The sequence below is a fragment of the Leptonotus elevatus genome, chromosome 10 (assembly GCF_054856555.1).
Source record: "Leptonotus elevatus isolate MCC_2025b chromosome 10, RoL_Lele_1.0, whole genome shotgun sequence".
Lineage (NCBI taxonomy): Eukaryota > Metazoa > Chordata > Actinopteri > Syngnathiformes > Syngnathidae > Leptonotus > Leptonotus elevatus.
Window position 1 is genome coordinate 16,189,723 of NC_141248.1, and position 24,424 is coordinate 16,214,146.

General features: G+C 38.4%; 1 protein-coding gene across 6 annotated transcripts in view; it reads left to right on the forward strand.

The window, feature by feature from the left end:
- Nucleotides 1-14,191, forward strand: part of cfap20dc (CFAP20 domain containing) — a 33,813-nt gene extending 19,622 nt beyond the window's left edge. For 5 of the 6 annotated variants that reach the window (XM_086087171.1, XM_086087172.1, XM_086087168.1 and 2 more), the window contains 4 exons: nt 1,825-2,061; nt 4,565-4,626; nt 11,263-11,357; nt 13,533-14,191. In XM_086087171.1, the coding sequence (XP_085943297.1) occupies nt 1,825-2,061; nt 4,565-4,626; nt 11,263-11,357; nt 13,533-13,651 (513 nt within the window). In that variant the 3' untranslated portion in view covers nt 13,652-14,191. The remainder of the gene's footprint in view (nt 1-1,824; nt 2,062-4,564; nt 4,627-11,262; nt 11,358-13,532) is intronic. The other variant, XM_086087169.1, reaches the window with a different exon arrangement.
- The last annotated feature ends 10,233 nt before the right edge of the window (nt 14,192-24,424 follow it).

Genomic DNA, 24,424 nt, shown 5'->3' on the forward strand with positions numbered 1-24,424 from the left:
AGTGACGGTAAAGCCTAAAGGGAGACGGCTGTTTTCTTCCTGAGTTTACACAACAGTGTTACGACATATCCTCGCATCCCTCGTCATGGCGTTAGCGCCTGACTGCTGATTTGTGGCAGCTCCTGACAGGCGCCATCCAGTGACGCCTTTGACTGAAAGGTTGTCATAGAAATATGACGTGCTTGAATTTGTTCTCCCCAGGCCTCGGTTCATTATTTATGAGAATTAATTCACCGCCACTGACACCGGGGCTGAGCCACGCTCATTTTGCACTACTTTCCCAAATGAATAGATGGCCTTATGAAAAGAAAGCACTTGCCTTTGATAGTATTAGCAGATAGGATTAGTAGATAGTAGATATCGATACCAAAGCGTTAGTATAGATCCTTTAGGTAGGCAGCACTAACGGTAAATTTTTTTTTTTGCATATTTAGCTTAGTTTGAGCTTTTCCAACTACTAGTTGAGCTAGGTATTAGTGTAGCACAACATGTATCGTATTATGTGTTTAGACTAGAGGAACGTCGGTGGCTGACGTTTCTTTGGGTGCAGAAGAGTAAGAATATGAAGATTATTACCACATTGGAACCTTAAAACAACAGTCTAGGTAGGGCTACTCAATTATGAAGAAAATATGAATCACGATTATTTTGGTAATAATTGAAATCACCATTATTTTTTTGGTACAAAACAAGAAAATGTAAAGGCTAAAAAGCCCCAAAATATGCTTAAAAAATATATATATTTTTTTTAATATTAAGACGAATAATAAAATAAAAACAATTCTTTGAAACACAATTATGCAAGTTATTTTTGGATTAAACTAAATGTATTAAATTTGTTATTTTTAAATTAAAAAAAATATATAAATTTAAACATCTCAATATTTGTTTTTACTAACGATTCTAATTTTGTAATAGTTAAGTGTAATAATCAAAATTGTAATTGAATTTCGATTAATTGGGCAGCCCTAAGTGTAGATATGTTTCTGTTGGGGATATTACATTATGGCTTGGTTAAGAACCCAACTAGAAAGTTTAATTTGCATTAAAAAAAATAAAAATAAAAATACGTTATTTAAAGCAACACTAAGGAACTTTCAGTTTACGTTGATTATGGCGGCACCATATGGACAAAGGCGGTAATGTTATGCCTGAAGGAAGACCACATTTCCCATGTGGACACGTGCAGTGCGTCATTTTTTAGATCACGCCAGTGAGTGAAAGCTGGGCAAATGTTGATCCCTGACCTGTCCTTTAATCTGGTAGCTTCCCTTTTTATTTTTTGCCTCCTCATACAAAACTTTTCAGTTGTTTTGCAGCTTCTGCCAGAAAAGCAGTAATCGTGCGTCGGCATTCCAATTAACTTCTGTCTTTGTAACGAATGGGGAAAGGGGGAAGTGATGTATGCCATAAAGCAGTGAGCACATTTGTAGTTTTTGTGTGGCAGTGTTCCTTCCATCCACCTCAAAGTTGCTTAGTGCCAGTAAAAATGATACAGACCGTCTCAGGCCTAGTTTGAAGTCGATGTTTCATCAGAATAGTTATGAAAATGTTTTTATTAAGGTTGAAAAGTTCCTTAGCGCTATTTTAAAAGGACAAATTATTTAAAATACCATAATATGTTATGAACCTAAAACGACTTGGTATCGACCGATCCCAAAATCTCAAGTATCGTACAGCTCTAATTTGTAGTCTGCTGTTGTAAGAGATCCATACGCCATCGGAGGCTTTGCAGAATGAAGTTGACAGAATGCAAAGCCGTTTCATTTGGACTGTGGCAGTCTGCGTAAGTGATTTGTTTTTTGGGGGGAAATTATTTCAAAGGAAGAAGACAACACATTCCAGCCTGGTGATTCCGGTGATTGGCACTTAAACCCAGCCAGCAGTCCACAATGGCACGGGGGGGATGATGTTGAGCTCCAGATGCTCGCGAGTCTAAAAAGGGAGCAGGAGGAAGACGAATACAAAGCCTCGGGCCTCAGCGCATCTCAGATCCACCAGTGTAACGTCAGCATGAGCCTGAGCAGTGAGGACGCGTCTACCTGGACGCACATCTCCACGGTTTGTACAAGATTCTACTCGGCTACTTTAATCCCAGTAAGCATTATGCACATGTGCGCTTACCATTAGTAATGACGACTACGCTGACCCCCGAGCTGCCAACTGGAATAATTTTACCGACCGCGGCTGACCCGCACGCATGCTGATTTCCATTTCAAGCTCCTCATCCACAGCACAGCGACGTACTAGCACACCTCTTTCTTTGGTGTGTTTCCTGCATTACAAAAGATTATGGAGATAGGAATGCATTAATTGGCCTCTTTCTGCTTTTAAAGATACACCGGCACAATAGCCACCATTTCCCCACACGGCTAGAAATTATTTAGGTCATTTGAAATGATCCCCAATGGTCTTTTTAGAATTCAAAGATGGTATAGAGGCTGTTGAAGGTCATTTGGATCTATTGGCGATTAGCATAAGCACATTGCACTTAGGTAGGGAGAGCGCAGCCCCGTCTAGCCCCAAATGGGCTCTTCTGTATGATCCCCAGCGAATGTAGTCATTATGGATGCTAATTTTACGAGCCTGTTACCATTTCGCTACATACTGCAGGTATCTTGATAGCGGCTGAGATCCAGGTGGAGCATATTGCGGAGCCGTATTAGCATTGGGGTTGACCCTGTTTTGGGACGCCACCATTAGATGTATCAGAGACTGTTTCCAGATATAACTTGATTGACATTTTGTTGGATTGAGCCCCCCGCCCCCGGGCCACCAAGGGATCACCCCGTTCCAGTCAACAGTAAAGCGTGCCTTTCCATAAATCAATGAACACGATATGCACGTATGTGTCACACCTTAAGTAAATATGTCTGCCAATAGTAATGCCTTCATTTGGAACCCTGGCAATGCACCGAGTTCTACAGGCATACACGCGAGAGCAAATGCCCAAGGTCCAATTTCAAATGCAGACTTGACTTACATCCACAAGGCTGAGCTCATGGCACTTCAAAACACAAGGGCAGGAAACAATATGCTCCTCCACGATTTGGAAATCACTGATGAATTGAAATGTTTTTTTCCAAAATGTGCGAGCAGATGGCAATTTTTAGTGCACGAGATGAATGCAAAAAAAATGACCGGACCAGCATTCAGCTGCAGGTGCGGCTTCAAAATATCAATATTTTAATATTTTGGCCATCATGGGGTGAGTAGGTGAAGCTGTAATCAGGGGCACCTGGGCCTCTACTTGCTGGCTTTCTCTCCTCTCGTCCCAGGGCTCCAGTTCCAGGTTACTGCGGTGAACCATCATCATTATTCCAAATTAATCTTATATCTTTTATATAGCAATATTTCTTCTATTTTTTGGTAAATTAAAGACTTCTGTTTTTGTAGCCTTGCATTCTCTCCCTGCTTTATTGTGACCTTTAAAGCCAGGGGTCATAATAAAGTGGGGGCTTAACCGCACGCCACACACCGTGGCTTTTTATTTTCGCCGTTGAGAGAGACAATAACTATTTAATTTTAGCTGCTCACGTTTGTTTATTTGGTTGTTTTTTTTTACTGACTTTTCTTCTCTCCAAAAATAGCAGCTGTTATTTAATGATGACGGAAGCGCATCTGAAATGCCAACGGCAGATTGACAGATTGATGATTACAGTTTTCTACGAATATATTTCAAATGTCATGATTCATACCGCTGGCAAAATGTTGCTCTCCAACCGAAGAAGCTCTTCTTTTCTTCAGAACTGAGCAACTGAGGTCCTTATTGTTTTCAAATTCTTCTACTAACTGGCTCGTGTTCATCATGTTTTCGTTATTTATTTATTTTTTTTTAGCATCTGTCCATTTCCAAAAAAATACCTTTTCAAGGTAGCTCTTCGAAAACAAACCATCTGGCGTGTCAGATTACCCGCATCCTATCTCCCTAAAAATAATTGTCTCCATGCATCCCCTTTACAGGGAACTCGTCCTCATCAGTACGTAATACCGGCGGAATTCCACAGGGTATCATTCCAGAACAGTCCAAACAGTTAAATAAGGCACCGGAACACGCTGATAACTTAAAATAGACTCAAGCGTCGTGAGGACTCCGACCTCAGTATGACTGATTTTACATTACAGTTGTGCAGTGTAAGAGCCTTTTACACAGCCACAAGGCTTAAATGGCCTCCTGAGGTAATGATATGCTATTTTGCTTGGCCAATATAAAGAAGGTAATGTGTTATTTGTTTCTTGTAGGGGACGAGTATGTCTGATACTGGAATAGAAAGGTTTTGTTTTTTACTAGCCACATCAAAATTTCGCACCCTTGTCTCATCTGCTATACAGGATGTAATCTTACACACGTTAAATTGCATTGCATCCATTTGCAAGCAGGCCATGAATATACTAGTATGAGAATATTTTTTTGTGGTTGGTGTTGCAACATTGCCTTTTTCGAAGCCCTTTCTTATTGACATACACCCCATAATGTTTTTGTGTTTGTTTGTTTTTACTTATTTGCTACGTTAGCATCATTTTTGAGGGAAATTTTAAGCACCCTGTTTTCTTTCTAATCCAGCCAGCTAATCAGGATCACCACTACCAGAAGGAAATGAACCCACTCCAGTGCTCAAACCCGAGGTAAGCACGCTCCAAGCTTATAATTGAGGTACTGCTGCCATTACTGTAAAGACGTGTTTAAATGTAATGTGCGTACTCATTACACAATTATCTATTGATATTCAGATTTAGTTTGTTAACTCATTCACTGCCATTGACGGTTATAAACGTAAAAAAATCCTTTTTCATTTTTCAAAACTATTTGTATTATTTTTTTTTCTACTTTTGTTAACGAGTATGAAAACCTAGAATTTTTTTAATTATACATTTAGAACAGATATAAAATGTGTGATTAATCGTGATTTAACTAGTGAAGTCATGCGATTAATTACAATAAAAAAATGTAATCGCCGGACACCCCTAACTTTTAATAATCATCTCGTCAGGCGATTAAAATTTTTAGTTAACTCACAATTTTATATCTGTTCTAAATGCACAATAAATAAATACAATTCTAGGTTTTCATACTTTTGTTCACAAAAGTGGAAAAAAAAGTTAAACTAATAGAAATGTTTGACGTTTATAGCCGCCAATGGCAGGGAATGAGTTAAAAGCTATATCTTAAAACTCAACAATTGCGTCACGTATCAGAATGTGTCAATCCCCACTGGTGCATCAACCGCACTTGTATTAAAAAAGTATAGTTTTGTTTCTAAATTAAAAAAAAAAACACTTCTATTTGTGGAACAATATTGCAGAGAAAATTACAATTCATGCAGCTAAATCGATTTCCCTGCCTTGATGGGGTCTGCATTTGTGTTTCATTGCATCCACATGAAACTGTGAAATGAAACACATGATAACCGACTGCGGAATTAAGGCTAAATGTCAGCTGTCAGATGCAGACGGGGGCTCATCACCCTCACAGACGAGTGCAAATAAATGCCTTTTGTGTGTGTTTTCTTCTCCCTTAACCGCTGTTTGTCTTTTTTTTTCACAAGTGCACATTCTTTTCCTTCATTTTCTTTCGTGCCTGTCAGACCAGATCGCTGGCAGCTATGATGACATTTAAATAATGATAGAAATTACATTCTGCTATTCAGAGTTGTACAAAATTCCACTTGCAATATAAGGCTCGAGCCATCTTTGAGAATGGGAAGGCCAGTTTGTTGTAGCTACTAGACGCATTTGACCTTGTTTAGATTGACACAGCTTTTGAGCCAAACTCCTAGCATTAACAAAATGAATTGACTGGAGGACAAAAGTGTATCTGATGTACACTTGAGGCAAACTCAATGTCATGAAGAATTTATTTTGCGATAGAACTGAAAAAGTGTGGTTGTGGGGAGAACAATATGGAGTGGACATGGAGTTTCCTTGATTGACTACAGGGGAAATTAATTACATTAATTGTTAGATTTTTATATGAATTACTAAGGGAAACACTAAAAAAATAATGTATTTCCACTGGTATCTTATTTTTATATGATCAAAATATCAAAAGGGGGAAGTCAACCTTAAATATTTCTTGACAATAATATGTTATATGTGACCTCACTAGTCTAAACATGATATTATGATTAGCATTACATTTGTGGAATAAGAGTTATGCACCAAAAACCAGCCATTTTTATCCATCTCAGGGGGCGGCCATTTTGCCACTTGCTGTCGACTGAAGATGACATCACAGTTGCTCACAGCTCAGGCAACGGCCAATCACAGCTCACCTGTTTTCTGAAGCTGCGCTGTGATTGGTTGCTACCTAAGACCTGAGCAACATTTATGTCATCTTCAGTCGACAGCAAGTGGCAAAATGGCCGCCCCTGAGATGGATAAAAAACGGCACACAATGTTAACCACAATACCATATTTAGACTATTGTTACATAGAACATATTGTTGTCCAAAAAATGCTTGACATTACCTGATTTTGTATGCTCTAAGTCAAACACGCCATAGTCTCTAACTGATGCTAACACAAAAGTAAATAATGAAATGAAAAATCTGTAACAAAAAAAGTGAACAAGACTTACCTTAGCTCAACCTGTCCACGGTAAACATTAATATTCAGTGTTGCCTTGTGATACAAGTGACCCAACTTACAAATTTTTGGAGATGCGGATCGTCACTTGGCCGATTTTGTGCTTGGACTTCTGAAAATGCAAAAAAAATAAAAAATAGTCACAATTCTTCAAAACTACATCTATGTGGTAATGTTATAATGCATATTTGAACACAGACAGCAACACATGTAGAGAGATAATACTCACATGCATATATTCTTTATCATCTGCGTAAAATGACGACTAAGTCACTTACAATGGTTGTGAAATGTTTTAGTCATGTCTTTTTGAGGCATGATGCACAAACTCCCCCGTCAAACTTCATTGTTTACAAAGATCATTTCAGATAGGAATGTTTTTAGTTTCGAGCATGATCAAGGACCGAATGAAATTCTACCTCAAGGCACTATTGCCATACATTCGAACGATCAAGGGATAGGCGAAGCTCTCTGTGTTTGTTCTGAGCTTGCTTCCATACCAGTGCCCCATGAACAGAATAATGATGGCCAGGGCTTGCCCGGTTGTTGCTCACGAGATCATGTTCTTCCTCAGGCCACAAATGAAGGTTGTTGATATTGAATCATATGCTGGTTGCGTTCCGTTCTCGCTTGATTGCTTAAAGATGGGATTAATCAACAATCAAATCCACTCTGAATTTTTAGAGACCAGGTCTGAGTAATCAATCAATATGCCCGTACTTTGATTGTGAAGGCAGAACGGACGAGAACGACGTTGACTGCAACCTTCATTAAAATTCAAGTGTGTTTGAGACCTCCTCCTGAAAGAATAATTAACGTCATTAGAGTGAAGTACCTCTTAGTTGGAAGAAGAGGAGACTAAATATTGATTTTAGACAAAAGTCGGTCCAGCAATGCGCTCAAAGCTAGAATTAATTCCGCACGTTACGGGTTAACAATGGCAGCAGATTAGCTGGTGGAAGGACGGATGGAGAAGCCTGCTTAGTGCTTTTGTCCCTCGCCCTATCTGGCCACATCAAATGGCACGCGAACGTGTAGCATGTTACAAAAGAATACAAAGGGATTGCATCATGGACAAATTCAACCTTCCTTCACGGGAATACTTTTGATTTATTGATGAAAAGCAGTGCAATGATGTATAGGCTTACAGCTTTAGATAGTTTCCTCAATATGTTTCCTTGCTTATTTGTCCCTGGGTTGTTTGAATACCCAGTGGGGCTGGGATTCTCCTCGCCGGATTGAGTATTTGCTATTGACAAGTACCTCAAACACCTTCCAGTCTCGGGCTTGTTGTTTCTCTTTTTACTTTGAAGCAGGCCTTGATTTACATATTGATGAAAAGCTTCCGTGGCTGGTTTTCATTCCTCTTCTTTTAGGTGTTGAATGCTGACACTGTGCTACTGTTGAGATCCGTCATGCGGGGTTTTTGGAGAGTCCTGCAAGGCATCCTCTCAGAGGAGAACAGTTTTTCAGACGGTTGAATCGTTTTTGTTTCCGTGTTTAGTGCTGCCCAAAAAACATTTTTTTTTAAATACATTCCTAAAATGCCTCTTCACAATCTCTTCATGCGTCAGATTTTTGCAAGTAATTGCCAGGGTGATAAAGAGAGTTGTGGCCTTGATGTCGTTTCACTTGGAGAGATTTGGAAGAGCTTAATGTCAATAATCACTGCCAAGTCCCACTGGACAATTTGAAGTCCAAATTTCAGTTTTGCTTGCGGAATCGGCCGAGTTAGACGTGGGCATATTCAGAGCATAATTACACACATGGAGAGATGTATTCTCATTGGACACTTCATTAGGTTTAAATAACTATTGCCTGTGTTTCATTCAATAGAATAACTTTTAGTTTTGTACCTTTACAATTTGTTCCCGATCCTTCTCCCCCTTTAACTCATTCACTGCCACTGACGACTATAGATGTCAATGAGCCATTATAACCGGACTAAAAAAGATCAATTATTCATTAGTATGGGACAATAGATACAGTTTCACTCCAGTCCTGTGGGGGGCGGTAATTACATTTACCATTACGAAGCAAATGCAAAAACTTTTTTTCACTACAGCTCCACCTGCTGGATCCTTCGGGGTCAACATCACGCTTTTTGCCCTTAGAATTGCGCAATAGCAAACTGGTGATTGACATTTTTTTGAAAAACCTCTCAAATATCACAAAAACGTTTTATCGCTCTCATGAGGTGTTTTTTTTGAGTTTCTACTAGTCACATGACTAACATTCTTATCTTTGGATTCATGGCAGCCGCACAACATGGCACGCTATAAAGTAATTGTAACTTTAATTTTGGAGACTTTGCAAACAACTATGGGCGTCCATCTTGCGTGCACAAAACTTTCACAAGAACTTTTCATGAGATTTTACGAGAATTACGAGATCTCACAAAATGGAAACCCATCTTGTGATTCTTCACAGACAAACCAAAAAGTGGCATTCAAAATATCAAATGAGCGCTTGATAGAGGTAATAATTGGATTGATGATATGTGTTTGACATTGCATCGTGCAAAGTGTTCTTTTCTTTGCATATTCTCAGGGCATTTAACTGATCGCATCTGGACTGCTCCTGCCCTGAGAATGAAATTACTAAGATGAATAAGAATATTTTCAAGCACTTTTCTTCGAGGCATTTGTCATAAACACAAGTACAGGAATAGACATCGTTTTTTAAGTCATGTCAATCCAAACATTACTATCTACTGCTACTTTTGTATCGGATCTCATTAGATTGGACTGCTGAGGCCCAGCAAGTTAAGATCATCTGCATGGTGTCAATAAGTTTTTGTGCTCGTTTTTCTTTTTTTTCATTTTATGTTCAGTTTATGGAAACAAGCAGTAGATCAAAATGAGTGGCACCACCCATCCTCGCTGTTGTTACTGATGAGATGGATGTTTGATTTGCCTGCAGCCAGATGAATATTAAAACATACAGAGGTTATCGTTTTCTCATTAAAGATGCTATGATGTGCTTTTATGAGATGCTTTGTCCAGAGGCAAAAGATGTAAATGGGTGATTATGCAACTGATGTGAATGATGTTTCAAAAGATTAATCTCTGCCGCGCTGCCAAGTCACATTTCCTCTGGAGACGCGTTGTGTTGAAACACTGCGCAGTGACTTATGTATAATTGAAACCTGGGAGAGTACGCTCGCGTGGAGAAAGAACTCGCAGAAGACGGGCAAGGTTGAGAGGAGCTATCTGGGTCAGAATGTTGTCAGCTTAAAGTCGCAGTGCGAGCCGGGACGGAATAAATGATAGTTGGGCTAACGCGGCGAGGCTGAGCGTGTAGGGCAGGGGTCTGCAACCTGCGGCTCTTTAGTCCCTCTCCTGTGACTCCCTGTGGATCTCTGAAAAAAGAAAAATAGTTTAAAAAAATTTTTATATATATATATTACATATTTTAATTTTTTCAATTAAATATTCTTGAATTAGATGCAAAAGAAAGAATAATATTCAAATGTGCAAATGTCCAAATGTGCAAGTTGTCAGAAACAGAGACTAAAGATGAAAAAAAAACTAAACATGTTGAAAAAGTGATGATGAAATATCCAAAAAGGAAGAGGAAACGCAGAAAATTACCATATAATGTACACAAAATGGCCCAAAAAGTCAGAACATTTATTTTGAAAAAGGCAGAAAAGAAAATGTTCAAAAAGTTACTATAAAATGTCCTAAAACAAAAGAAGAAATCCCCCAAATTACCATAGCATGTACACAAAATTGTCCAAAAAGTCAGAAAAAAACTTTTTTTTAAATGCAGAAAAGAAAACTATAAAAACTATAAAATGTCTAAAAAGAAAATAAGAAATTGCCCAAGTTACCATATGAAGTGCACAAAATTGCCCAAAAAATCTATTAAAAGTATCTAATTATTATTCTATTGAAATCTTTAACACTTTTTTTTTTTTTAATTAAAAAAAAGTAATCATAAAATGTAAAAAAAAAAAAAAAAAAAGTAATCATAAAATGTAAAAAAAAAGAAAAAAAGAAAAAAAGACAATATATTGTACACAAAATTGTCCAATTTCTTTTTTTAAGGCAGAAAAGAAAACTTGTAAAATTAACTATAAAATGTCTAAAAAGAAAATAAGAAATCCCCAAAATTACCATAAAATTACCACAAATTTTTTGTCAGAAAATTGGTAGCAGAAAAGCAGAAAAACATTCAAAAAATAGCCATAACATTTCCCAAAAAGTTATAAGGCAGAAAATGTACCATAATATGTTCATAAAATTGCCAGAAATTTGACAGAAAGGCAGAAAAGTATAAACATGTATAATAAAAAAAAAACTAGGTTGTTGTGTTATGGTGCAGCTTTAATTAACTCTTGACCTATCACTGTTTCGTTCATCATAATGTTTCCAAGATTTTTTGTCATCTATCCATCCATCCTTTATCTACCGCTTATCCCGGGGTCAGGTCGCAGGGGCGGCAGCTTTAGCAGGGAAGCCCAGACTTCCCTCTCCCCAGCCACTTCAACCATCTCCAGCTAAAATGGCTTTTTTGACTGCAAAGGTTGCTGACCTGACAATGGACCACCGGTTAGGCCCGGGCACCACGATGGGGCCTTCACTGTTAACAGGCAATTTGGATGTGCTGGTGGGATGAAGAGTGTAACGGCACGAGTTGTCATGGCTGTATTCCTTTATGGTCTTTTCCTAGGGAGTGGATGGATGTGCTCAGCCCCCACATTCTGCCTCCGAGCAGCAAGAGAAGGTCAGACAACACAAGTAAGCATCGTGAGGATCTAATCAGAGGTACAATAAACCTTAAGGTTGCTCGTTCTGCCCCCGTCACTCCTTTATGTCTGTCGAGGTCAGGGAGACGACGCATCATACTCACTACCCCCCACCCACCCACACCCACACCACCACCACCACCACCACGCAGCGGACTAATGGCAACATTCAAGACACTAAACTGCACACACAACTGTAATTAGGAGTATTAAAAAAAATCACGAGAGTGAAGCTCTCTGTCCTGTGTAGGTCAAAACAGACGGGGCTCATTACAGGTCTTTACACCCCCCCCCCCCCCCCACACACACACCGACAAGGTTAATTGATGAAACCTTTCCAGTTTACAACATCGTTTTTTTAAACCTCTTACACAATGTGTCTCATAATTAGTTTTCATTATCGTCACCCAAGTTCTGATAAGATAAAATGTTCCACCCGGAGCCTTCCATAACCTTTTTAGCATTTAACTGCCTGTCAATTTAACAGCCAAATTGGTGTGCTTTAAAGTAGTGAGGATTACAAGGGGGGGTTCTTTACGGCTTCGTTAAGGTGCTCGTCACTCGCCGCGTCTCAACGCTTGATTGATGAGGGGCGAGAAAATGGCAGAAAACTTTTCAATCCACCTGAGTCTGAAGGTCACCCCACATGACTCTCCCTTTATTCCACCTGGGAGAGTCGACTCGCCTTCTTATCGCCTAAACGTGCCTGGAAAATATAGCCTACATTTATACACTCAACAAAGAGTACAATTGCACTGATGTGTTCCCCCGCTTTATCGCGGTTCATTTTTCACATCCACTATATTACGTTTATAATTTTTTAGGGCACTGTTAGAACAGTAAAAAAAAACAGCTGGTTATGTTCCCCAGCAGTGATGTCACTAGCGCGTTAGAAAGTAGCACATTCATCTATAATATGTGCATTTTGACGTAACGACTCATCTGACAACACACACTTGTCAGCCATGGTGCTTCTCATGCGTATTTTATTGAAAATGATTAATAATAAAATACATGAGGACACCTGATAACACTATGGTACTCACTGAGGTCTCACTCAGCTAACGACCAATCACGGCTCACCTTTTTTCTGAGTTTGGTCATGTGATGTTCACAAGCTGAGCTGTGATTAGTCGTTAGCCGAGCCTGAGCAACTGTGATATCATTTTCAGTGGACAGCGAGTGTCAAAATGGCCGCCCCCCGAGATGGATAAAAATGGGTGGATTTTGCTGCTTCATTCATATTCCCAAAATGCAATATTAATCAGAATGCTGTGTTTAGAGTGGGGGTTCATACAACATATTGTAAAGATTTTTTTTTTTATAATTTTTTTAAATATATTTTTTTAAAGATTGTTTCACACTATTCAGTCAACAAAGTTATCAATAATACTGGCCAAAAAATAAATAAATATGGAATGCAGGGCGTTCTACATTCAAATAACATACATTAGAAATGTTGCATTTTGCCATTACAATATTAATAGTTAACTATGACAAGTAAATAAGACGAAATTATTTTAAAAATGCCATTTTTTAAGTGAATGTGTTACGTGAAATGCTGAAAATACTTTTTTTTTTAATTGGAAAAAAATATATGGTAAGTCGAAAAAGTTGCTGTTTACAGTATTTAATTTTTTTTATAAAAACAACTTTGTTCTCAAACGTCCCTAACATATATCTAAAAAGAGAATTGTTGAACCAATTTAAGATTAAACAGAATTGTTGACCAACTTAATAAAATAGCTTAAAGTGGTAACACACGATTGAATTAAGTGAATCCAAGGTGAATATATTTTACAGGTACCACATCAATCGCGATACATTGTGGTTGTAGTACACCACCTGTTCTTGGTTTCCTGCCGAGAAAAAGATGGAGGTGTCTATTTGAGGTGCTGTTTTATTCATTCGTGTGGGCGACGCACACTTACGCTATTTGGCTACATGAGAGAGACTAAATAATACAGAAGAAGCATCTCAGTATGATGCCGCGCAGTTCTACACCGCAGCAAACTCAATAATAAATGCATTGTTAAATTTTGGCCTCGCGTGTTTTTGTATATTATTACTGTGCAGGCTATAATGTTGCGGACAGTGGGCATCTCGACTATATCGTTAAACGTGCTGTTTTTATTCATTACTTTGAGGATTGCATCTGAGAAACGTGCCGAGTGATGTTCTTTCTTCACCGCAGGAGGGGACAAGTCTGAAAACGAAGAGGAGACGGAAGACGAGTATTTAAATCTGCTCTATGATCCTTGCCTCAATTGCTATCTTGATCCGCAGACGGGGAAATACTATGAACTAGCTTGACTCAAAGCTTGCGAGAGTCAGAGTCAATAAATCAGAGGACATTGACGGCGGGTGAATGGCAGCAGGGTTTTGTTATTGATCAGCAGTGAATACCCTGCTGGCAAAGAGTTTTTCATGTTGCCGCGGTTTTTTTTTGTGTGCTGCTAACTAATGACGTCGTCAGTGGTCTTGTTAGCATGGAAAGGGAGTAAAGTTGCTTTTTTTTTTGTGGCAGCTGCTGGTTTTATTAGCACAGCTGCTGGTAAAATCACTCTTCGGGAAACCTCGGCTAAATGGTAAGCTGAAAGAACATCCTGCAACGTCATTTTTTGATTCAAATTCTGATTTGGATTGTGCGCTTTTATTCCTGGTTTGTGTAAAATTGTCAAGAGCGGTGGGTGTATATTGGCTGAATTCATGTAACTCACGTGGCTTTGGTGAATATAAAAAAACACATCAGTAGAATAATTAACAAATGTTGAATAATAAATATGTTAAATGCTATAATCATATCCTCTGTACTAATTGCATTTACTGAATATGCAGATTTTTCTTTCTTGCAGCCAAGTAATAAAACCATTAACAATGAATTTTCATGGGTGCTTTTTTTTGCATCATTACTGGAATGAGGCAGAAATGCGGATAGCATATCTGTCTCACAGTTCTGAGGTTCTGGGTTCAAATCTCCACTCCTTTGTGGGGTTTGCATGACCTCTGCTCAAAGTCAGAAAAATGGAAATAGATGGATGAAAGTTTATTGAAGTACAAATACCTTTGAATGAGAATGATTGCTTTGACTGGATCAATGTGCTTTAAAAAAGTGCAAACAAGTCAATTTGTTGGATTTTTTTCTTCATCATCATTTTATATGCTGGCTTTTCACAGAACATGTTTTTGGAATGAGGGAGGAAGTCGGAATACTCGGGGTTGGGGGGGGACCTACACATGCACGGAGAGAACATGCAAACACCACACAAGAAGGTTAGAGGTGAGATTTGAACCCAGAACCTCGGAGCTGCAAGGCAGACGTGCTACCAGGCTTCACTGTCTTGCCCAAGAACTTCACACGACACCTCATGTCTATTGTAGTGATTCCCAACCAGTGCTGGGTCCGATATCCACGGTCTGAATGAAAAATTATTCCTGTGCTAATGTATAGTAACAGGTAGAATGGTTAAAGGGTTTTGCAATAAATGAGACGTTACATATATAACCTGTGAATAATTTTGGGGTGATTTTTTTTTTAACTCATTCACTGCCATTGACGGCTATAGACGTAAAAATATCATTGAAACTATTTCTATTCGTTTTTGTTAACAAGAGTATGACAACCGAGAAAAAGATGTATTGTACATATAGAACACATAAAATTTGTGATTAATCTTGAGTTTAAATATTAAGTAATCGAACAAAAAAAGAAAATGTAAAAAAATTAGGGGCATCAGACGGTTAGATTTTTTTATTGTAATTATTTGCATGACTTCAATAGTTAACTCACAATTAATCACAGAATTTATATCTGTTCTAAACGTACACATTTTTTTCATACTCTTGTTAATAAAAGTGGAAAAAATTGAAACTAATAGAAATAGTTCAAATGATTTTTTTATGTCTATAGCCGTCAATGGCAGTGAATGAGTTAATTACTGTGTCGTGACATTTTTTTTCCAGTGTGAAATAAGTGTCTCGGTTCATGTTGGGAAACACTGGTCTTTTGCACACTGTTTAGGCTATTTCACATAGTTTTTCTTTTTTGCTTAGTTTAATTACACTTTATTTTACTACCATAACATTTATGTTTAATGTTGCACCACTTGACTGAAACACATTCCTTGTTGTGAATGTACCTTTCACTGAAAATGGCAAAATCAATTCTGATTCTAGCTTCTGAATGAACAAGAACAATTTGCACTTATGATTTGAGTAATTTTACTATATAAAATGATTAAAAGCTCAATTTAAACAAAAGAAGAAGAGTGTGATGGGTATAAAATTTGCGCATATTAAAAATAAAGTGAATAAACGTTTTAAGCATTAAGACTGAAATGCTTGTTCACGTTTGGAAAATACAGGAAAAAGAAGGAACCTAGATTTGAACCCAGGACTATACGAGGCAGATTTGCCAACCACTTGGTCCACTGTGGTGCCCCCATTATAAATGTGAAGAGGCAACTCACTGCAATTTATCCCTTGTGTTTCATCCTATTAAAACTTACTTTTTGTTGAGGTCACTCAGAAGGCAGAAAGTTGCGCTACTGTTTTCTGGGTTAAGATGAATTTTTGTCTCATTTATAATTACAGATAGATGTGAGGTTCATAATCTGTGGGGGGGCTTGGTGTGGATCTAAAGGGGCTTGGTTGTATTCTGCGGCGTGTTTACCAGCTCGAAGTGTCTCATCACGAGCAGTTTGTCTGAGCGGTAAACGACATAATGAGAGCAACCGGGGACAAGCAAAATAGTCAGACGTTTCGCTGACGGGATTAACTTCACGCTCCCTCCGTTTCGGTTTTAACTAAGGGCAAAAATAAAATACAAACGCAGAAGTGGGCGCGGCTATGGAAGTCAACAAGCAGTCCGAACCGGAAGTTTTTTTTAAACGGAAGTGAAGTTGCCAAACAACAAACATGGCGTCCGAGCAAAATCACCACTTAAAGTCGTGAAATATTTACTTTATTCGGCCAAAAGATGTTCCTGCTTGATAAAAATGTAACACGCTGGACTTTTGGACCCTGCTTCTTCTTCTTTTCTTCTTAAAAAAAAAAAAAAATCCAGCTCGAAGTCGTGTGGTACCCCCCCTCCCCCCGAAATACGCTCGGTGGCGTCATCACACAGGTACGTGAACATCCATCCACTTGTTGCATATAAACTTCAAAATTCTTTGAAGCGCGTTTGTCATAAAGGTAAACTTCATGAAAGGTGTGATGTTTTAAGAACACATAAGCAGGATTACATCAGCTAAATGCAATTTTGTAGTCATTTAATGGATGGATGAAGGGTGATCCACCTATGTACCATGACTGGTGGGTAAATAATGTGAAAATTACACGCAGGAGCCAATACATATAAATTGATTGTCCTCAAAAATTTATTTGTTTGCGACTTGCATTGGAAAAGACAAGCTGAAAGGAAAAGAATGAGAGGCTGATGGAAAATTAAGTACCAGTGCAGTAGAAATACATACAGTAATGCCTTGTCTTTGGGTCATTTCACTGCTCTAGGAACATAACTCGGTCTTTAACTCTTGTGTTTACTATCCACGCATTTATAATCAATATCACTAACCCCCCTGTGTGGGTTCATGGGCATCAGCTGACATTGGGCGAAAGTTGAACAGCTCGTGAAGCAATTCACACATTTTTTTTTTATTATGATACAGGTCTTCACATCACCGCATCTGTCAAGCTTTGATACGACACGGGCTACCGTTTCCACTTGAGGCTGTCAGATGTCTTCCTTAGAGAGCTAAGCAGTTTGAAAAAAAAAAATGGCTTCAATGATACCCTGGAAACATCCTCTAGGAATTCTAGGATTTGGTGTGAAAGGCTGTGTAAACCTGTTTTTTTGAGGTGCAAACTGCCTGGAGAAGAAAGTGCATCTCTCTGTTGACCTTTTTGCAATTCACACGTGTGTGTGAATCACTAACGTCGTTGTCATAATTTGTTTTTATCTCAGCTCCAAGCCATGAAGCGAGCGGTTGGCTTTATGGGTTCTTAAACTACTCCATGGTTAAAACTTATTGGATTCATTTGTCTTTTAGGTCGGGATGCTCCGTCATCCTTCCGACTTCGCTTTTGCTGATCTATTCCTTACTGACACTATTAGCAGGAATTGTCTTGGCTATCTGGATTTGGTGCCCCCGAATCAGCTAAGCATGTTCAACTTGCGCACATTTAGTGTTATATCTCTTAACCACCTTCATTTTGTGGAAACGGGAGGCTAAAAATATACAAAACAATTTTTAAGGAATTGATTGTCATTTGCACAAGCTTGTGTAGCACCATATTATGGAAGATAACACAGTTTTGTCAACTAAAAATAGAAGCAGGGGTTACGTTCTAGACCACCCCTGCAAAAAGGGAAATTAGCGATATAGAAATATCCTATTGAAATACTGACTAGGCGTCTTTTTATACCATTTATGGCACTTCGCTTTTTAAGGTCTTTAAACTCAGTTTTAAAATAACAAAAAACACCGAAAAGTAACGATAATATATTGAGTGACAGAGAAAGAGATAGACTGATATATTTGTATTTTAAACAATAATTTACTATATTTTATAATTATATATATTTTAAAAAAATCTGTTGTTAACTAGCTGACTGATAACTTATGAATTAAAAGCTATAGTAAAAACAATGCTATTTGATTTCCTTTGTAAGCCTCCTTTAAATCGCATCTGGAGTTGGGGCGCCGTTGAAAATCTCGCCTCGGGTGCCGCATTGGGTAGGGCCACATCCGACACTGTAAATATTCCTCACTCGACACTATTGGGCACACTCATTTTCAGAGTTCCCTCGGGGGCTGGCGCAAGGCACGGGGATGCGACAAGCTGACCGGACTTCAGCGCAATTGTGCCGTTGCCCGGCCCAGCTGTTCCGCTCCGCTCCTCTGCCCTGCCCGTCCTCGAGTTTTAATGTTACACGCTCGGCTCCCGTCTCGCATTGTTTTTAATGCACCACATACATGCATGCCTTGTGGTTCTGTGTGGGGGGCAGACTGCGGGTCAGCAGTGCCTGGTAGACTTCCAGATTTATCCCCACCGGCCTTTCCAGATTTGAATGCACTACACCACACTTGGGGGCCACACAGACAGTCGAAGACAGCAGTAGGCTCATGGCTTACTGATTGTGGGCTGTTTCTTTCCCACGGGACACTACATAGCCACTCCCACTAGTAACACTTGGGGGCTCATAGCCCGGTCCTGTTCTGCCCCGTCCTGTCCTATTACCTTCCCATTCCACACAATATAGATAGAACCCGACTCCGACATAGGAGTCATATATCATTTTATTCTTCTATTGCTCTCTAGATGTTATCATGGATTTTTGCTATGTTCTCTCTTTACTTTGTCTTGAAGCGGAAGTCAACCTTTTCAGCATTTTCTTGACAATAATACCGTATGTCATATGTGCCCCCACTAGTGTAAACACGGCATTGCTATTGTGCTTCAGCATTCCCACATATGTTAATGTGATTTTTATTCCCCACACTTTTTTGCCGTGCAACTCCCACATAATACTTCCGATTTACACTGTTCAAATTGTTGTCAACTTGTTTAAAAAATTCACGCCTCCCAGGGTATATAGATCGTCTGATTCCGCATTACTTACAGTATTTGCACAATTTAACGTTAAATATCAACTTTTGCCCATTGATTTTTAATGGGACAGACATTGAACTTTTTCTAAGTATCACTTCCCACAGTTGGTAAAGTGCATTGTCCAGTAACCAGGAAGTCATAATTTCAAAATTTATCTCTCAATTTACTTCATATGCATTCAAATCTTAACATTGAGCTATTAGCATTCAGCTTTCAGCATTCCGACGCAATTTCTAAAGAAATTGCACTTAGTCTAGTTATTAATGCATTTGTTGAATATGAGTTAGGAAGCAAAATCCACCTGTTTTTTTTCCCATCTCAGGTAGTGGCCATTTTGCCACCTGCTGTCCCCTGAAAATGACATTACAGATGCTCAGGGCTCAGATAACGACCAATCATGACTCAAACCCAGACGGCAGGTGAGCTGTGATTGGTCGTTACCCCATCCCTTAGCAACTGTGATGTCATTTTCTGTCAACACCAAGAGACAAAATGGCCGCCCTCTGAGATGGATAAAAACAGGTGGATTTTGCTACTTAAAAATGCAATTTTAGTCAGAAAAGTGTGTTTAGGCTAGGGGGTTGCATACAAATGTATTTTAAAGAAAGTTTTTGGGTTGACTTCCTGTTTGAACCTTGTTACGTCCAACCGCATTGTAAATCGCAATATAAATAACCACAGAGGGAGTATATCAAACTTGTTCAGAAAAACTCCTGGCATAACAAGGTATACAGATTCTTCATTCTGCATGACCAAGCAGATGAACAGGACACATTGAAAAATACACACACACACAAAAAAAATCACACATGTTCAGAAAAAGTCCGATAGGAAATGATTTACAGGTAATTAGTTGTTTAATGTAAATCCTTAAGTGGTGTGTTGTATAGGCACTCCAGGTACCCAACAATTTGTACACAAAACATTCACAAGATAATCTTTCGTATAGTCAGTAGCGCCTGTCCAGCAAATAACAAGTGCAGTATGAAAAGGACTTAATTAATTGGCTTTGACTTTCCAACTATATACGTGAGTGTGAATTGAAAAACAACACTCCTAAAATCATACAGTTTAGCCCCACCGCTTAGACACTGATCGGTCTGGTCATTTTTTGGACAACCACTACGATGATATCGTTTTGAAGCTTAACGGGATGGACTGGTTAGATTGCATGTCTGTATTCCCACGAGTCCATTTGACATAATGCAAGATAATGCAGCCTCCGTTTTCACATCAAATGTAATGGGCTTTTTTTTCTTCTTTTTTTTTTCTTGACAGGATTTGTTGCAATAAATCACCGGCCTCGCTGCAGCCCAATGACGCAGAAGTACAATGACTGCTAGGGCACTCTTAAAACACATTGACAGGTTAACCAAATCTCTTTCAACAATTGTAAAACCTCAAATCCTTTCACGGCAGTTTCATATTCTCGCCTGTGACTTCCAAATATCTTAACTTTTTTTTTTTTTTTTTGGCAGACGATAACAATGGTGACAATCCATGTTACAAATTGTTCCCGACAGAGCTGCCTTACATGCTAAACAAAAACAATGATATCAAAAAGCGGCCTTTGTTGATGCAATATCCCCTCACTGGACAATTCTGAATCCTTAGTGGCATTTATTGCACACAAAATAACAATAAACCTCAAGCGACAAATACGATAAAAAAAAGAGAAAAGAAACATTATTTCCCTCGCAACGCAGTAAAGGTCACTAATTGGCAATTGTGTGCATTTTCATTTCAAACGGTGGCCAGAAAAGTGTCTCTTTGCCATTGAATATATAACATTACCCTGTTATGAAATAAGTGGCGTCACGTGGCGATTTGACATTTCGAATGTCTCAAACGCCGTAATTGACTTCTAAATATAGTCCGCCGCTTTCCCTTTTTCAAGCCTTCGTTTCCTTTTTTCCGTGCCGACTTGAAGGAAACTTGCTGCTCTTTGACTGAGCCCCGTTATTCGAGGACAAGGAAAAACTATCAATGTGACTGCAGAGTTTTCCTAGTCAGAAGCTGGAATATGCTCATTATTTAGCATGCGTTGCAAAAGTCGAATCATACTTTAACATGTAATATTCTGTGTGTGCCTTGTTGTTGACGATGCTTGAACTTAGCGCTATCCTCCCATAGCATTTGTCCTCATTAGAAAACAGCAGACATAACACCTTATAAATTATACAGTAAATAAATAAATAAGGGACATATGCGCACGTTGTATACAAATGACTGATGCTAACACGTAAGTAAGTACAACACACCTAAGAGCCAAAATACATATTTATTACACACACAAAAAATGTACATTGTTTTCATTCAACTACAACATAGAGCCATATCATTCAATGTTGGGAGCACACTGCTTCTCAGCCTCTTGATGTAAAAAAAAAAAAAAAAAACCAATATTCATTTGAATGTGTGAACAGCAGTGCAAAGACGCCCTATACTGGCCGTGTGCAGTATTACATCACCTGACCTTGTTCATGAATAACACAGTAAATAAAACCTCTCCGCTCACAGTTGAAGGCATACATTATATGTGGGGTTCTGAATTATGCCACCTTGTGCTTTCTTGTTTTAATGGCCTTTTTCTCAGCAGCTGTTTGTTTTTTTTTACAAATATGTATGTGACCCATAAAAATTTTATGTAAGGGGAGGTCACACTAGCTGGGCCTATTTCAGTTGATTTAGGGGTGGGCTGGTTGTCAGCAAGCCCCAAAGCAGGTATAGAAAGCAACTCACATTCACTACTATGAGCAATTTACAGTCTTTTTTTTGTTTTCTATTTTTCAATTATAAGTTAATAACCCTGATATGTAAGCATGTGGGAGGAAACACAGAAAGCCACGTTTCAAACCCCAAACCTTAGAACTTGTAAGATGGGTTATCAATTATCCCACCATAATATAATAACTTGGATTTACAGTATATAGGAGCCTTTTGAAGAGACCCAGTGACGCTTGACAGTATTTAATGAAGTAATTAAAAATACTGCCACTACTGTACATTGGAAAAGGAGGTGGTGTGTCTGCATCTTAGTTTGGAGGTTCCGGGTTTGATTCTAAAAACATGCGCGTAATATTCTGTTCATTGAAGACTAAATTGTCAATAGCGTGTGAATGGGTGGTTTTCTATGTGCCTTACTTTTGGCTGGCGGCCAGACCACTGAAAGTCAAATGGGATAGACTTAATGAGGACAAGCACCAATAAAAATGCATGGATGGATAATATTTGTAGTTATCTTATCCCATTTGTATAAAATTGTTGGTGTCACATATTGTTTATTGTATAAAAGTAGGGGTGTCAGGCGGCAATTACATTTTTTTAATCGTAATTAATCGCATGACTTTCAATAGTTAACTCCCAATGAATCACAAATGTCTGTTCTAAATGTACAATGAAATATACAATATTTTTTTAAGTTTTCACACCTGTTAACATAAAAAGTGAAGAAAAAAAACCGTATATAAATATGGCTGCATCTTTTAGTCATTTATACAGTAATCTCATAATTCATCAAATTGATTTAAAATTAAAAAGATGTACTGTACTGTAAAAAACAACTGTGATATTGATTTGTGTTGAAGTCTTTTTTTTTTTTTTTTGCATTTTGCATGATGACAGCTCGGTGCATTTTTCTTTTCATATATTAAGAGTTATCTAATCTTTAAAGATTGAAGTTACTTGAATTAAATTCTGTACATTTAGAAAATTGTAAAATGCAACTTGACCTCAGTCTTCACAAATATATGCATTGTTATTAAATTTATTACTGCTAAATTGTGACGTGGACGGGTCTGCTGCGTTTTTTTAGTGGCGATAAAGGAACTAAGGAATTAACTCAAGAACTTTGATAACAATTCGGGTGGTCCTTTTCCTCGTGCCCACAGCGCATGACCCCATGATTTCTGATTGATGCTTGTAGTGTGGACTCGTCAGACCGCAGCTCACTTTTCTGCTTTGCTTCAGTCTCAGGTATTAAAAAAAAAAAAAAAAAGTGTTCCTAATCCCACGTGGCAGTATCCTTTACAAAATGATGCTGGTCCCAACAATGTCCCAATTTAATTGGAATTGGGGCTTTGTATTACTATCAGAAAGTTTGCTTGTTGCAGGTAACTGTTTCTTGGTGAGCACACAGATGTTTCATACTGTCATGCCTTATATCTTGACAAAATGATATTCAACGGTTCAGAGGCAACCTTTGTTGTCCATGATATTTCTTACCCCTTCTTCCAATACCATCACAGATGAATGTCTCCTTAGAGATCATCCAATTCGTTTATGTTGTTTTTTAACAGTAGCTGACTCACACGGAGGAAGGTCAATATCTAAAGTCTGAAAATTGTGGCGGATTGTTGTTATATGTTAAGGAAACGATCCTTTGAAACTCACTGTGACAATTTTCTGTCAAGGCTAAAACTATAATGTTTTTTATACAAGGGCATATGAGGGCCACAGTGAAAGAGAAACAACCTTTGTCATATATTGAATTAGGAAAAGTTTATTTTTCTTGCAAAACGACACGCAGCACGAGGTATGACAATAAATAAAGAAACCATTCTCACTCAGTTTATTTATCAGGCTGTTGTGTTAGCACTGCTGCCTGGTGGCAAGAAAAATGTGCCTTACCTCTTGTAAGATTACATCTTTTTTCTTTCTGTTTTGGTCAACTTTTTCACGTGGAAAAAATACGCTTTTTAATGCAATACACAGTAGCGTTAATTTGTCAAATTCCAACTAGGGATGCACAAACGTTTACACAAAAAATGAATCACAAAGACTCAGAGCTGAGGCAACAACCAATCACGGCTCACTTGTTTTCAGAAGCTGAGCCGTGATTGGTTGTTACCTGAGCAACTGTGATGTGATTTTCACCTGACAGCAAAGTGGCAAAATGGCAGCCGTTGAAATGGATAAAAATGGGTGGATTTTGCTGCTTACCCCATATTCCCTAAACTCAATATTAACTCATTTGCTCCCAAAAACATAGAAAACATTCTATTTTAAATATTGTCATGGTCCCAAAAACATATTTATATGTTTTTTTAATGTTTTATTTTTATGCTAGAGCATTAAGGCTTTGATGCAGCCTCTGACCTGAAGAGGTTGCTTAAAGCAAGGGTAGTTATTGCAAAAAACGACCAGCAGGTGGCAGCAGAGTAGCATATAAGAGATGAACCAGGGCCATGTTGCAAAAAAGCTGTTTAAAAAGTGTTCTGAACAGATTTGTGAATAATGATGAAATGTAGCTATATTCTTCTAATGCTAATTGCTGCAAACGGAAACAGAAGTATACTTTTTTTCTTGATGAAAGAAGAGACTCTAATCTTTCTTTTGGTAGGTGCAAAATCAGTCAAAATCCAGTAAAACAGCCGGGAGCGAAGGGGGTTGCTTCAGTGAGAATGGCTGGGAATGAATGCGTTAATCAGTCCCCATTTTTATGCCGTTTTTAATGTATCAAATCAATGTAAT